We start from the raw sequence: 15,603 nt of genomic DNA, 5'->3' as shown, positions 1-15,603 counted from the left end.
CACATCAGTCCGCTGGTCTCTGTCCACCACTCTGCCGCTAAGATCATCTTCTTGGCCCGCCGCTCTGACCATGTCACTCCACTTCTGAAATCTCTTCATTGGCTTCCAATTCACTCCAGAATCCAATATAAACTTCTCCTGCTGACCTTCAAAGCTTTTCACGGTCTAGCTCCTGCCTATCTCTCCTCTCTCATCTCACACTATTGCCCCGCTCGTGCTCTCCGCTCCTCTGATGCCATGCTTCTCGCCTGCCCAAGGACCTCCACTTCCTTTACTCGGCTTCGTCCTTTTTCTTCTGCTGCCCCTTACGCCTGGAACGCTCTTCCAGAACACTTGAGAACTACAAACTCAATCACAGCTTTTAAAACTCAGCTAAAAACTTTTCTTTTCCCTATAGCTTTTAAATATTGAGTTTGTTCTGACTCTATACTGTTAGCCTCACCCTACCCGGTGCCTGTTTACACTTCCCTGTGCCTGTTTGCATTCTCTTTCCCTCCTTATTGTTCACTACAACTTTATTAGATTGTAAGCCTATGCGGCAGGGTCTTGCTATTTACTGTGTAATCTGTACAGCACCATGTACATTGATGGTGCTATATAAATAAATAATAATAATAATAATAATAACAACCAAGACTACCAAAAATACACCATAAAAGATAACAATGTAACAACAGACCTATGCAGGAAATGCCACCAATTTCAAGAAACAATAAACCATGTAACAGGAGAATGTAAAATTCTGTCAGGAATAGACTATATGGACAGACACAATTCAGCTGCAAAAATAATTCAACAACAACTGGCCTTCAAATTCAATCTTATCAAACAACCTACACCATATTACACATACTCACCCTGAAACAATCTTGGAAAATGCAGATCATAAAATATACTGGGACAGAACAATTCATACTGACAGAACAATACCTTGCAACCAACCAGACATAACAGTCATAGACAAAAAAGAAAACCACACATACCTCATTGATATAGCAATACCGAATGACAAAAATCTTGTTGAAAAGGAAGAGGAAAAGACAGGAAATATATATACCACGGGCCATGAAAGTGAAAGAACTATGGCAAGAGGAAAAGGCCACAATTATTCCATTAGACACATCAGTCACCGGCATCATATCAAAAAACTGTACAAAAAACCTTCAGAAACTGGGCCTACCAAAATACATCCACATCAACATCCAGAAAGCAGTCATAATTAAAACATGCTCAATTGTCAGGAAATTCCTGAATCTGTAAATGATGCATGACTTGGCAAAGCCCATTACGTTCGTCTAGAAAAACCTTCATGAGCGACAAAGAGATAATAAAAATAACAGCAGCAACAACAACAACAACAACAACAACTTATTTCTTATCCACATCTCTCTCTGGATCGAGTCGGGAAACAACATTTAATACAAAAATACCATATAAATCAAATGCATAAAACTTATTTAAAACATATAAAACCGATACAATATAATAATCGGACACCTTAAAATTCATCTGGGTAGGCCTGCCGGAAGAGACTAGTCTTTATAGCTGCTTTAAACTCAGAGAGAGTATTAAGTTGACGAATCTCTCCTGGCAGGCCATTCCACAGTCTGGGAGCGGCAGAAGAGAAGGTCCTCTGGGTAACAGTTGTCAGCCTAGTTTTGGCTGACTGAAGTAAATTCTTCTCAGAGGACCTGAGTGTATGGGGCGGATTGTACGGGGGAAGGCGATCCTGTAGTTAACCTGGACCCAAACCTTGTAGGGTTTTAACGGTAATAACCAACACTTTATACTTTGCCCAGAAACTACTTGGCAGCCAGTGGAATGATTTTAATGTTGGTGTAATATGGTCACCCCTCGGTGTGCCGGTGACCAACCTGGCTACCTTACTTTGAACTAGTTGAAGTTTCTGAACTAGGTACAAAGGTAGCGCTATGTACAACACATTGCAGAAGTCGAGCCTTGAAGTTACCAGTGCAAGCACTCTTCCTTAGGTCTTCTAACTCTAGGAAAGAGCACAGCTGGTGTATCAGCCGAAGCTGATAGTAGGCACTCCTGGCTGTCGCATCTATCTGGGCTGTCATTTGGAGCGACAGATCCAGAAGTACCCCCAAGCTGTGAGTGCAGTCTTTCAGGGGGAGTGTAACTCCATCCAGAACTGGCTGACACACCTTCAAACCCAGGTTAGGGCCCTTGACAGTAAGCACCCCCGTCTTGTCTTGTCTTCGTCTTGAATTATTCTTAGTTGGTGCCAGTGAATTTATAACTTGAAATTTACTGCTAATGCTGATTAGCAAATTTGCTTTCTGATTTGGTTTAAAAGCAAGGTCCAGGTATAATCCAGTAAAATGACATATGTGCTTCACTCTGTCACCTGTCTGTGCCAATCCCCTTGGCAGTATTGTTTATTTCATAACGCACTTGTCCTGCTTAATAGCCACTAGCTTACAGAGAAAAACTAACAGACACACTCACACTCAGAATGCAAAATCCTTGTGAGGGAAGGCACTTCCCTTTTCTGACTTGATTGGAATTCTTTAGGAATGGGCTCATGGGCCTAGTTCAAGCCAGGAGAGAGTCCTTCTTTGTGAAATCATTCTGAAACATTTCTTTATGTCTGTTAAACCCATCAGGATAGGCGTCAGAATTATGGTAACTCAAGACACCTCTGTAATATAAATTCATTTTTTAAAACAACAACAACTGTGCATATAACTGAATGAAAGCTTGAGCGAATCTTGCAGGACTAGAACTCTGGACAACTGAAGTTTATGTATTGACTGGAAAGTTATGACAACTCCATACTTTTACTAAACTGCATCTCATAAACCTGGGATTTCTCTTGTGTGTAGCTAGCTTTAATGAAAGTGACATGGTGATGCAGAGATTTCAAGAGGTTAAGAAGCAACTGTACTGACTTAACAGTCCCAATCTAACCCTTGGCTTTAGAAAAGTTCAGCATGTTCAGCACTCATTAGGCATGTATTTCTGTTCATTATCAGTGATTTCTAGGTTGTTTGAAAGTTAGTTAACTCAGTAGGGCCAGACAGACAACACGCTAACCCACACTCAGGATTGAATGTGGGTTATTGTTGAACTGTGGGTTGTTTGTTGAACCGTGGGTTAGCTTGATGCCTGAATGTCTGCAGGGTGGCTAGCTAACCATGCCGGGTAGCTTATTACCACCCTGAACAGCCCACCAATAAACCATGGGTGGCTTGCTCGAGAAAATAAGTTATACTGCATGTTTTACAAGCCACCCTGCGGACATTCAGGCAACACGCTAACATCCCACACTCAACCACCGAGTGTGGGTAAGTATATTGTCTGAACAAGCCCAGTGTTTGTGTGTGTTTTAATCACAGAGCTAGAAGGAACCCAATTTTTCCATCTAGTCAACTCAGTGCTCTGAGGAAGGTTATCCCACAGTCAAAGTATTCTTGAAAATAAAACATTAGCACACAAAAAAGGAGATAACCTGCAACTTTCCAAGGAGATAACCTGCAATTGCCCCTCTGCACATGACATTGCTTCAAACATTAGCCTAAAAAAAGCAACACCTGTCCAAGTGCTTTTTGAGTCCCCTATGATGAACCCCACAGTCAAGAATATTTTTGTTACTTCCACCACTTCCCATTCTTTCTTTTTTTCTTTTTCTTTTTAAAGCTTTAAAACTGTTGGAATGTGATTGTACTGAAATAATATTTATGTTTATGTAAATGCCATGACCAACATTTGCCCAGTGGCATTATAAACATTACCTTCTTTGACATAAGAGCCATGCTGGACAGCCATGCTGATTCAGAACAAGGGTCCATCTAGACCTAGCATTCTATTCACACAATGGCCAATCAGATGCCTGGGAATCCCACAAGTAGGACGCAAGTGCAAAAGCACCATCCTGCTCATACCGCTTCTGATACTGGAAGAAATATATGGTAGCCACTGACAGTGTTATCCTTCATGAATTTGTCTAATCTCACTCTGAAGCCATCAGGATTGGTGGCCATCACAATACTTGGGTTAAATAAATCAAGTTCTCCCTCATCTTATGAAATCATTTCAAACATTTGAAAACTGTCAAAATACTGTTCACCTCTTCCATCCACACATACTACTTTTATGTAGGTTTAAGATCCTTCTTATTACCCCCCACTGAATCTTACTTCTTTTATCAATTTATTTTTAAACTCCAATGAGAAAAATGGTCATACTTGGTTATGCAGAAACACAGGTTAGATTTTAATTAATGATGGGCAAATGTCCCTTGTTTCAATTCAGATCTGGTTCAGTATCATCGGGCAATTCTTGGGGGGTCGGGGTGATTATTCATTGGCTTGTAATTTTGTTGCACACATGTGCTTCCTTTCTGGCATACATGTATTTTCTCGCACTGCTGTTTGGGGTTTGTAGTGCAGGGGATGTGTTTCCTAGGCAACCATGAGAAGCTCTTTTTCATTCCTTGTCTAGGGAACAGGCCAGAAAGGAATCGTCAGATGTGTGCACCCTGCATTAGTTTTGAATGGAGATCCTCCTGAACAAGAAGTGTAATTGAAAAAAGTTCATGACCGTAGGGATTTGAAAGATTGTCGGGGTGGTATGACGCCTCAGTTTCCTGCCGTTTCTGCAAGACTGGGTATTCTAGATTGCATGCCTTGGTGGGCATGTCAATGAGTCATTCCAAAGTTGTACAGAAACAGCACCATGCTTCAAAATCTGGCAGTATGAGAGCTAAACTGAATAACTGAAGGCTCTTGTGAGCCCAAAGCACCCACTGTAGAGTGGACATTGCCTATTATATCTCTGTATGATTCACTGATCTGGCCTTATTGCCTTCCGATCAACCTCCACTAGGAGAGGTAATTTCACCACCTGATTTCTCCATCAGGTGCAGAAGTTCAAAAATCCACTCACGACACATTCCCTCTCTAGCAAGCGTGACACAAACCACAACCACTATCCACTGCAAGCCTCTTCTTCTCCCTTCTCAGGCTGAGCTGTGTGCACGAGCACTGTGTAATAGCCAGTGATAATTGTTCATGCACCAAGTGACTCCTAGAGATGAGAGGTAATGGAGAAGGAAGACTAGGAAGGAAAGAGAAACGCTTTTGATGGCAGCCACAGAGACAGGTGGAGAGAAGGAAGCAGCAGCAGAGGTCCCCCCCCCACTACTTCTAAGGTCTGGGGGAGCAGGGGATCTTCTGCATAGCGCGTGAGGTGTTGACCTTTCAGCTTGAGGGCCAAATTCCTTTCTGGAGAAGCTCTCAGGAGCCACATTCCAGTGTTGGGTGTGGCTAAAGGGAAAAAAAGGTGGGGCTAAAGACAAAAGGGGCTGGGGCAAAATAACCTGCTGATTTTAGCTTAAAGCTCTGCCAATAACTAAGCCTTAGAAGGAACTCTTCAAACTTTTAGGGTGGGGGGGGAACTGCATGAAATCTGGGAAACCATTCAATGTTCAGGGGAAAGAAGGCTGGGTCAGGGGGCAAAGCAATCTGAGGAACCCCAGAAGGCAAGACTGAGACCCCAGATGGGCCAGATTTGGGCCCAGGCCTCAGGTTTTGGATCCCTGACATAGCAATTTGTTTTGGAAGAGCTCTTTGAAATGCAGGGCCCTCTCCAGTTTCACGTTATCATCTGCCTTCTCAGGTACCTGTCAGTTCTAGGAAGTGCTCAGCACACAAAGGAGCCAATGCTGTATAGCATGGACGGTGAGTGCACCTACAGCATGTTCCAATCAACCTGAGCTAGAAAGGGCAGGGATGTGTTGGTGGAGGGCAACAGCAATGCACATGCTGGGTGCTTACATAGCACTGAGCGGTAATGGGAAAAGAAAGAAGGAGCTCTGTCTTGTGTGCCCTTGGGAGACCCTGTGGAACTAAGGAGGAGAAATCATCACTGATCTTATGCTGGGCTTCAGAGGATTTTGGCTCTACTGAGTAATGTTGACAGATAAAGACCTCAGCTCTTTGGTGCATGGTCCTGACTACCACAAGTTACTGAGTTGGCTGACACAGCCAGCCAAAATCTGCAAATCCCCTTAATGGATAAAATTGGGTCAATCATTCCTGATGCAGCAGAGACACAGCAGCATGCCCAGATCAGTGACTTATGCAGAAACAAAGACGGCTGCAGAATAAAAGGTGTTCATGATAAGATCCAATGCTCCTGAAAGGAGGGTGAATTGCACATGGAACATTTTCTCAAGGTTCAGTAGATGTAGTGCTATATTTAATAAACCAATACTCAATATATGTAGCAAACCATATTAACTTTTCCTGAACTGATTATGAAGGTACATAATAAACGCCTGCACTGTTAAATTCTCCACACATTGTTCACACATTGTACAAACAATGCAGAAATGGGCACAGAGGAACAGATATGTAAGTTTCTTTTTCAAGTTACTGAACATTTATATAATCTCATTTTAAATGCAAAATAGGCTTTTCAGAAACAGATTCCAAAGCGTACAGCTATTATACAAATGAGAGAGGAAATGCTATCTTGCATACTATCACAAATGATTTATAGGAAGAGGAACTACAAGTGATTCAAATGTAGAACAGAGAATTCCCAGGCTGTCAGCTCAAAAAACAAACCGGAAATAGAAATCACTTAACACAACAGCTAACTTAATTGCTCAAGAAAACTTCCAACCACCTTGAAGCAATGGGAGAAGAAAGCCAAAAGCAACACACAGTTATTTTCTATACTATATTAACCAAACATTTTGCTTTCTAAACTAATAAAACTAGATGAAACAAAGGGGTGAGGTACAGCATTCCAGAAGTATTACACAACGTTTATGAATGCTACACTGTCATTAATCTGGGGATGCTCAAAAGTATGAAAAGCACACGCACGCATGCAAAAAACCTTTGGATCAGGAGAACTTTGATAAATCAAGTAAACAATAATAGCAACAGCAGCAACATGGAATCATTTACCTGCATCAGACGACATGGCAGTCATGTATTTAGATACACGTCAATCTAGCACTATTGTGCATACAAAGAATCGATGTTGCAATGACAAAGATCATCTGATTGGCTCACATAGTGCTCAACTGCAAGCTTTACAGACCAGACCGAGGAGTTCTAAATCAGAACACACTGAAAGTTTACACTTCAAGAACGTTAGGAGCCATCTGCCCAGCCCCCCTAGAGGCATGCCTGTTTTTGTACCGCTCCTCAGTAAGCATGCAAATGAGCAAGGGGGTGGGGGGAGCATGGATTTCATTCCAGCGAAATAGTTAAGAGAGAAGTCAAATTATGTAACTTTCAAAACTGCGGGGGGAAAGCGCAGTGGACAACTGCAAGGTTGTTTTCCTCAGTACAGAAAAGCAAAGTTAAATGATATAATTGCTATTTCTGCAAAGTACTCAGTAGTTATTATTTCCCTCCTAAGCTTTTACATTCCCAGTGCAGCTTCTATTTTGCCTTTGTCAACATTAGCTAACAAATAAATCTTATTTTCACAGCTAATTTGAGGGGAACATAAAAATGCAACCAAGAATAATGACAATTTCCAGAGGGCTAACTGTGATGGTTTGCTGCAGCAAAGCCAAAAACACTTGGGGCATGTTAAAAATCACAAGGTTACAGCAGCAACATTGTTGTTTTGCAGAAACAGACTAATGCAGCTACCCTCTGGAAATTGTCACAAGTTTGTAGTTCAAGACTCTTTGTAGTTTCTACCAAAAATTGTGGTTACATACTAGTGATTGTGGTGGAGACTGAAAAGAAAAATCTTTTGCACACTAGAGTTGAATGAAACAGATACATTGCCAAGATAAAGCTGGTTACAAAACAACCAAACCACTATCTTGCATGTAATTATGGACATGGAGTTCCTCTATTTTCACTAGTACATGGAATTTCTTTTACATGTTCGATTTTAAAAAGTTTTCTAGTCCTTAAAAAAAATCCTAACTTTTGACAGTCACATCAGGGCTTTTTTCTTTCACTCTAAAACAAAGTTATTTGGGCTGCCTAACATGATGCACCTGCTTGTTAAGGGTGGCTTTTCCTCAAATTAGGAATTACTTCCTGGAAATGAAAGCACAGGTTCATATCTGCATTAACAAATACCGGCAATTGCACTTCTCTCAATAGTAGCAACAATATAGAAACTGGATGCAAACAATTAGCAATGTTGTAATGACCCTTACATCCTAAGAGGAGTGTTCTAATTTATGGCTCCAGCCAACCTGGAACCAGAGCTTTGCAGTGTCGTTTGGAGCTGCTTACAAAGAAGTTTCAGGAGAAGCAAGAAATTATGTCATATATTTTTCTTTTTTACCCACCCTCCCAAAACATTTCCCCGACATGCCACATAAACTGCCAGGCCTAAACCTGAACACTTTATTGCTATATATTGGGGTGGGGGTGGGGGATGAGTTATTTGTCTACAATCTCTAAAGCAGAGCACCACCATGCTGACACTAGAATATTATTTATTTTCATAATAATTTCCTGCCCAGTACAAGTGTTAGGTTGTGTCAAGAGAGAGTAGAATTTTGCCATTAAAAAAGGCACAGTAGTTGTGTTTCAAGTAGTCTTGGCCTTCTACAATTTCAGCTATCATATCCTGCAAATTACCTCTCTTTTTACTGTGCTCAACACCCACACAGTCACCCCTTTGGGATCAAAGTAAAGTACCATTTCAGAAATCACAAGGTATAGGTTGGACCTGCAACAAAATGGTTAACGGAATGCATTAACTTTAATGCATTCCATTAACCATTTTGTGGTTAAGCAGCATGGTTTAGCGTGTTGTCTGAACACGGCCAATAAAAAACAGAGGGAGACAGAAGCCCAGTTCCCATGGGTGAATTTCCCCCAGCGGCTTGTCATTGTCGTTTCGAATATTTAGGGTGCAGTGGGGGCATGCCATAGCTTTCCATTATATGTGAATCCAGTGAGGTTGTGTTGCTGGAATGGTTGACAAGCCACCCACAACCCTAAAACAGTCAACCACCCTTGCAAGGTTGGCATGTAACAATAAGCCGCCACCACCATGATAAGCGCTGTGAGGACCCCACAGTGGGTTCTCATTAAGTGCGAATAAGGTCATAGAGTTCTCATATTATGCTAGACCACCTTGAGAATGAGTCATGTCAAGTGAGTGGCTTGTCCCCTTACTCTGATAGATGATCACTCTCACGCTGGCTTGCTGCAGTTTGTTTCTCCCTCAGTCCCTCTGGCTGCTGCTGGCATGTATCCCAGGGGCCTTTGCAGGAGAAATCCTCATTTCCTTGTTCCCTGTGTCAGCATCCTTTTCACAATTAGTCCACTGGGACTGCTGGCTAATGAGGGAATCTCAACCATACACCCACATCCAATTGCCAAAGTTTCTGAGCCCGTATGGCCACAAGAATGCATTTGCATGGCTTTGGGTGGGTGTTCCTGACCACTATTTAGCCAAGCATACTAATATCCTCCTCTTATTAATGTTGTTGTCAATTTCATCCTCCACTTCAGGTTTCCCTTCCTAGTGAACTTTAAAAAAAAAAAAAAAAGATTGCTTCCTGTCTATTGCAGCAACAACTCCCACCCCTAAAAGCTCCTTCTCTCCTGCAGCCACTAATGGCTTTTGGTTCCCTGCCCCTTCATGCATGCCATTTCCCTTCTCTGGTCTCCATGAGGGTTACAGAGTAGTGAGCAGGGTCGCTAAACATATGCAAATTTCAAGGCAGAGCAGGGATCAAATGGGTAAACATACACAACTTTCAAAGCAGACAAGCAGACAAAAATTTCAAGGGAGATCACTAAAACTACACAAATTTCATGGCAAAGCAATAAAATGGAGAGGGAAATTGTGCAAAATTCTTAGCAGCTGACATTCACATTTGTGCAGGACCATTTTTTTTTAATATAATTCGAAATGTGTTCGTGACATTCTCCGGTGTCCTTTCTTGAAGATTTCTATGGAAAAAGAAATTTAAAATCCATGCTGAAGTGGAAAGATCTACTAGCGAGATTGCAAGGAACACCAGTGATTTTCGCTGTTCTTCACAGCCGTTTACAAGTCATTCTTGCCAACCCACGATAAAACTGCCCTGCTGGGTTTGGACTTCCCAACAAGCAACCCTGAGAACAAGTCATCCTAAAAACCCTATTACAGGCCATGGGTTCTCAGGGTGGTTTGTTTGTGAAAAACAACCCTCGACAGAAAAACTACTCCATGTTCAGATGTCCTGCTAAACCACCCTGCAACCACACAGAATAACTAAACCTCGGGAAACCTTGCACCCTGGAGCTTGTCACCATTTAAAGAGATAAGGTAGCAATTCAATATCTTTGAAATCAAATATATATATATATATATATATATATATATATAAATGTTTACTGTTTTTAGCTTTTGGAAACCACCCAGAGAGCTTCGGCTGTGGGGTGGTAAATAAATGTAATTAATGAAATAAATAAATAAATAAATAAAACCAAAGATCAACATTTTTTTCTAGATTGAAACAAAAACATAAAATTAAGAGTCACAACCATGCCCCTGCTTCATACCATAAGAAAAAATACATTTCAGAATGTCTTTTTAAAACCATGGAAAAGTTACAAAGAGAGTTAAAGTCTTCAATGTGAATGATGGAACAGGCTAATGTGAAAACAATTTCACTTGTTAAAAACAATTTCACTTGTTAAAAACCTGTCTACCATTACTAGAATCCTCAGTTCCCTGAAAAGAAAGTAAGAGATCAACTGCTTTATCCGTGGATGATTTAAAAGATAAAGGGATACATGAGAGATTAAGGGAGATACAGTGCTGACTATCTCATTAATTGAATCCAAAGGTCTACAACTGATTTTGTACTTAGCAGTACTTACTCTAACCAAGGCCAGTGACAATTGTAATAAAACTGGTCAAGTTCCTAGAACAAAAACTAAGTGAGAGATTCCTGTGGTTCCATAAAGTAATAATAATTTAGCATTTTGGGGTTATAAACAAGCCCATGGAGTGATTTGGAATTGTTAGTGCCATACAATGAAAGAGAGGGGATAGCTGATAAAGCTGATAAAATGAGGCTATTGGACTCACATATTCCAACGCTGGTGGAGCAATGATGACTCCTGCATTCCCTTCTAAAGATGTGATTTAAAGGCTCTACAAATATATAAAATACATGCCATTTTTCATATCTCTCAGCCACGGTCACTCTACCCTATCCCATCTGCAATGTGGGGGTGGGGGGAGAATCATACTGACTTACCTTACAAGTTTATTCAGAACTAAAGTTTACAACTAGATATGCATGTGAAACACATTGAACACTTGAAAGTGTTATATAAATATTGTATATTATTATTATACATTATTTTTTGACAGCAGATAACTTGGTATGGCTAAAACTTAAGTGAGTGTACAATAAATCAACAAAACATTTAATTTGTTAATTAGTGGGGAATCATTTTAATCACTAGAACTGCAAGTTGAATAAGGCACTTCTTTGTATTTTGGAGCGGGAGAATTATTATAATAGGAGCTGAAAAGCTAATGCAAGTTTCACACTCTCTCAGAAAAGCATTAATATTGGAATAAACTGATTTAATCGACAAAAAAGTCACTTGTTTCTATACAAGCTATCCTATAGATTTTTAAAACGTTACCCATTACAGTTCAAATATTACTTCATTTAACATTTAAAAATTCTCATGTGCCTCTCATACAAACAAAGGAATTCAGTTTATTAAAGAAATGTGCAATAAGGATAGTTGTAACTGTATTATTTTTGGTTTTTCTATGTCTACCTAAGAGCTACTTCACTTTTATTAAATGGATCTTAAAAATTATCAAAATGCAATAAGCTCCATATTCCCTATTTCTGTTACCATATTAACAGTTCAACATTTGTTAGGGTCCTATTACACTGGCCTTGGTTCTCAAAAAACTAAGGGGAAACCACGCTTTAATGCTTTCACTTCAGTTTGCTGAAAAGTGATCATTTCAGCGCAGCCTTTTGAGAAGGATTTTGTAGTTGTGTGTTTTAATTACTTCAAAGATATACACCATCCAATCAAGGAAGTTCCCCGGCAAATACCCACATTCAGTGAGTGCAAAGCTTCCTTCCCTACATCATCTGTAGTAAGATCTCTTCTTGAACCCAGCTCTATCACAGGAGGGATGGTTATCATAGAATCATAGAATAGCAGAGTTGGAAGGGGCCTACAAGGCCATCGAGTCCAACCCCCTGCTCAATGCAGGAATCCATCCTAATGCATCCCTGACAGATGTGAAGACCTAGCAGTAAAAAGGAGGGCTGGTGCCTGCCTGCCCCAAATAAATGTTGACCAAGAGTCTATGCTTTTCAGTTCAGTCAATCATGAAATCCTTATACTAACAATCTGTTTAAAAATATTTTAACATTTTAGACTTGGACAAATAAGTTTTGGCATACATGTTGGCTTGCTTGCTTGTTTGTTTAAAAAAATAATACATTAAAAATAAATTCAGCCCAGGCTGGAGCTCTGGCCCATCTGAGTTTATCCACATTTATTTATTTATTTATTATTTAAAGCATTTTTATAGCACCACCTCACTGTTTCCATCATCGTGGTGCTTTACAATAGCACATAAAACAATTACCATTAAAAAACCCTCCACCCACATTAACATTCAAACCACCCCTCCCCCAAACTCTTGTGTAAATAAAAACGCTTTCCACAGACGTTTGAAACAACTGACGGTGGGAACCTCATTTGAGGGATGGAAAACCCTCTTGAAGATTGGGAGGGGGCAGATGTTTGGACAATGGTTTCTAGCACTTACAGTAATATATGAAGCGGTCCAAGGGCTCCTCCCCTTCCGTTATTAATCATGCCCAGGCTTAGCTGCGTGTTCAACAGGCCAACCCAGCTCAGTTGAAAACTGAGGTGCAAATGCCATTGGAAGGCTGCCTATTAGCTACCAAGCCATATTCAAGGTTCTGTTTTTCACATACAAAGCCATAAATAACTCGGGACCAGGAGACCTAGTGGACCAATGTCCTCTATATACACCTAGCCAACCCCTAAGACCTTCAGAAGCAGCCTTGTTGGCCATTCTGCAACTAGCAGAATATTGTCATGTAACATTTCAAAAGCAGGCCTTCTAAGTAGTGGCACCCACAAGCTGGAATGCTTTTAAAACTTGATTTTGTTCTGACTTTATACTGTTAGTTTTACCCTACCCAGTGCCTGTTTACCCTACCCTGTACCTGTTTACCCTACCCTGTACCTGTTTGCATTCTCTTCCCCTCCTTATTGTTTTATTATGATTTTATTAGAATGTAAGCCTATGCGGCAGGGTCTTGCTATTTACTGTTTTACTCTGTACAGCACCATGTACATTGATGGTGCTATATAAATAAATAAATAATAATAATGGTTTGGGAGGCAGAAAATGTGGTGCATTTCAAACACTTTCTGAAAATGTACTTGTTCACACAAACTTTTTTCCTCTGTTTATCATCATGCAGCTGCTCTGTTTTACTGTCTCTTTTTACTGTTTCTTTTATTTTACTTTGTTGTTGTAAGTTGAATTTTTCAAACTGTTATACTGTATTACATATGTATTATATAATTTTAATTGTGATTTTTCTGGAGGTGACAGACTTGACCTTGGCGAAGCTGGGGGTGGCGACAGCCGACAGAAAGCTCTGGCGTGGGCTGGTCCATGAAGTCACGAAGAGTCGGAAACGACTGAACGAATAAACAACACAAGCTGCTTAGAGATTTTATTAAATTAAATCCCAATTCCTTTTCTTTTTGTGTCAAGTCTTCTAGATCATAAGCTTGAGCGCAGGGACTGTCTTACCCTGAGCAGGGTAAAAATGATGTAACCAAACAAACAAACAAACATTACTACAACTACTACTAACCCATCATTCTCAGGGACACTGTATAGAAAAAAAATGGTGGCTGCAGCCAAGGGCCCATGAATTTTTATTTCCATACAATGTCTGCAAACGACAGTATCTACTCCCCGAAGCATTTGTGGCCCTATTTACAAAGTGTACAATAGCTGTCTTGGGCTGCCACATGCACAGTGAAGGCCCAGATTGACCTGGTTTCACATAAGACAACAAACTAGATTATGGGTTGAGTGCGGGTTGTTTTAAACTGTCAGTTATTGTTGAATCGTGGGTTACGTTATGTGAACCCAGTCGTGCTAATAGACCTTGCTTTGTTAATGATAAACAATCCAACAACAAACCCACAATTCAACAACTAACCACTGTTCAATGACAACCCACATTCTAACTTGTCATGTTGTGTGAACCCAGCTATTGGGTAAAATGTAAAAGGAAGGGGAGTGGGACAAAGAAAAAGCCCTTAGAAACCTCCTATATAAATAACTTTACAACATTTAAACAATATTCAAACTACTAACTGCCAACACAGTACTATCTGTGTTGTCAACTACAGCATTTGAGTATTCTTTTCACTGTACTGCACAAAATGCTTTCTCCTACAAATTGCCTTCCCACTTATTTTTAAATGCTGAAATTGCAAAAAACAAACTCCATTTACTATTTACTCTGTTTTTAGAAAGTCATTCATGGATAAACTCAGATAATCTTCCATTATGATAAAAAAAAGTCTCTTGATTAGTGAATTTTAATTGCTGAAGTACACCAATTTTACATTGGTTTCATACTGTATTATATATGTATTGTGCATCCCCTAGAGATTTTTGGATATTAAGTAGTATAAACAAACCAATAAGCCAAAAGATATTTCCCTATCTGGGATGCAGAGTAAGGGCATGTCTACACCAGTTTTTTTCTCGGGGATCATCCCTGTGCATCCACATGACGAACAGGGGATCCTGGGAGCAGGTAATGGATATCCCTCCATTTCCCTGGGATATCTGCCGACACCTTTTTCCCGGTTTTTCTCGAGGTCCTGGGACGATCCCGAGGACCGCAGGTGGTGTGGTCGCCCATCCCGGCTTCTTCCCTCCTCCTCGTGAGTAGTGGGGGTCAGCAGAGGGAAGGCGTCAGGCTGGGGAGAGTCCAGGGACATCAGGGGTGGGGGGGAGCAGGGTCGGGGCTTTTTTTTAAAACTTACTTTTTTGCTGAAGTGCAAGTGCGCTCCAGCTCCTGTCTGTTTTTTTTAAATGGCGGGCGGAATTAGTGCGACATCCTTCTTCCCTTCTGGGACATTGTGCTTCTGTGTAGACACCCTGGGGCGATTCCGGAAGCAGGTAAGTCCGGGATCATCCCCCCTCCCTCCCTCTACATCCTATGGTGCAGACATGCCCTAAGACTGCTTAACACAAACAAAAATTGAAATTTAGCTTCTTAATCTGCTAATTTCCCTTTATTTGAACTAGCATTGCAAACAAGATAAAATATTTAGTTTCTGTTTTAAGAAGCTGAAGAAACAGCAAACAGATTCAAGTTTTCAAGGGGTTTGACTAGATAGCCTTGTAGACCCCTTCCAACTCTACTATTCTATGATTCTATGATAAGTTGAAAAATTATTATTTTAAAGTAAATAGACTATATCTCTCCAATAATGCAAACTATGGGTGCTTCCTTCTGACAATGGCTTGGATCCAGCAAAAGCTTCCCATGGATGGAAGAGTTCCTTCTGCCAGTCAGAAGTTTTT

General features: G+C 40.5%; 1 protein-coding gene across 2 annotated transcripts in view; it reads right to left on the bottom strand.

Annotated features, from left to right (window-relative positions):
* Window positions 1–15,603, bottom strand: part of FGD4 (FYVE, RhoGEF and PH domain containing 4) — a 118,486-nt gene that overhangs the window by 51,038 nt on the left and 51,845 nt on the right. Inside the window, exon 1 of one of the 2 annotated variants that reach the window (XM_063134958.1) lies at window positions 6,945–6,971. The exons of the other annotated variant lie outside the window; for it this stretch is intronic. Coding sequence (XP_062991028.1) covers window positions 6,945–6,969 — 25 coding nt within the window. The 5' untranslated portion in view covers window positions 6,970–6,971. Of the gene's footprint in view, window positions 1–6,944; window positions 6,972–15,603 lie in introns of those variants that run through there. 2 annotated transcript variants of the gene reach the window in all.

This window comes from Elgaria multicarinata, chromosome 9, assembly GCF_023053635.1.
Source record: "Elgaria multicarinata webbii isolate HBS135686 ecotype San Diego chromosome 9, rElgMul1.1.pri, whole genome shotgun sequence".
Classification (NCBI taxonomy): Eukaryota; Metazoa; Chordata; class Lepidosauria; order Squamata; family Anguidae; genus Elgaria; species Elgaria multicarinata.
The sequence above is the reverse complement of the archived record's forward strand: the minus strand, read 5'-3'. Positions and strand labels throughout refer to the sequence as shown.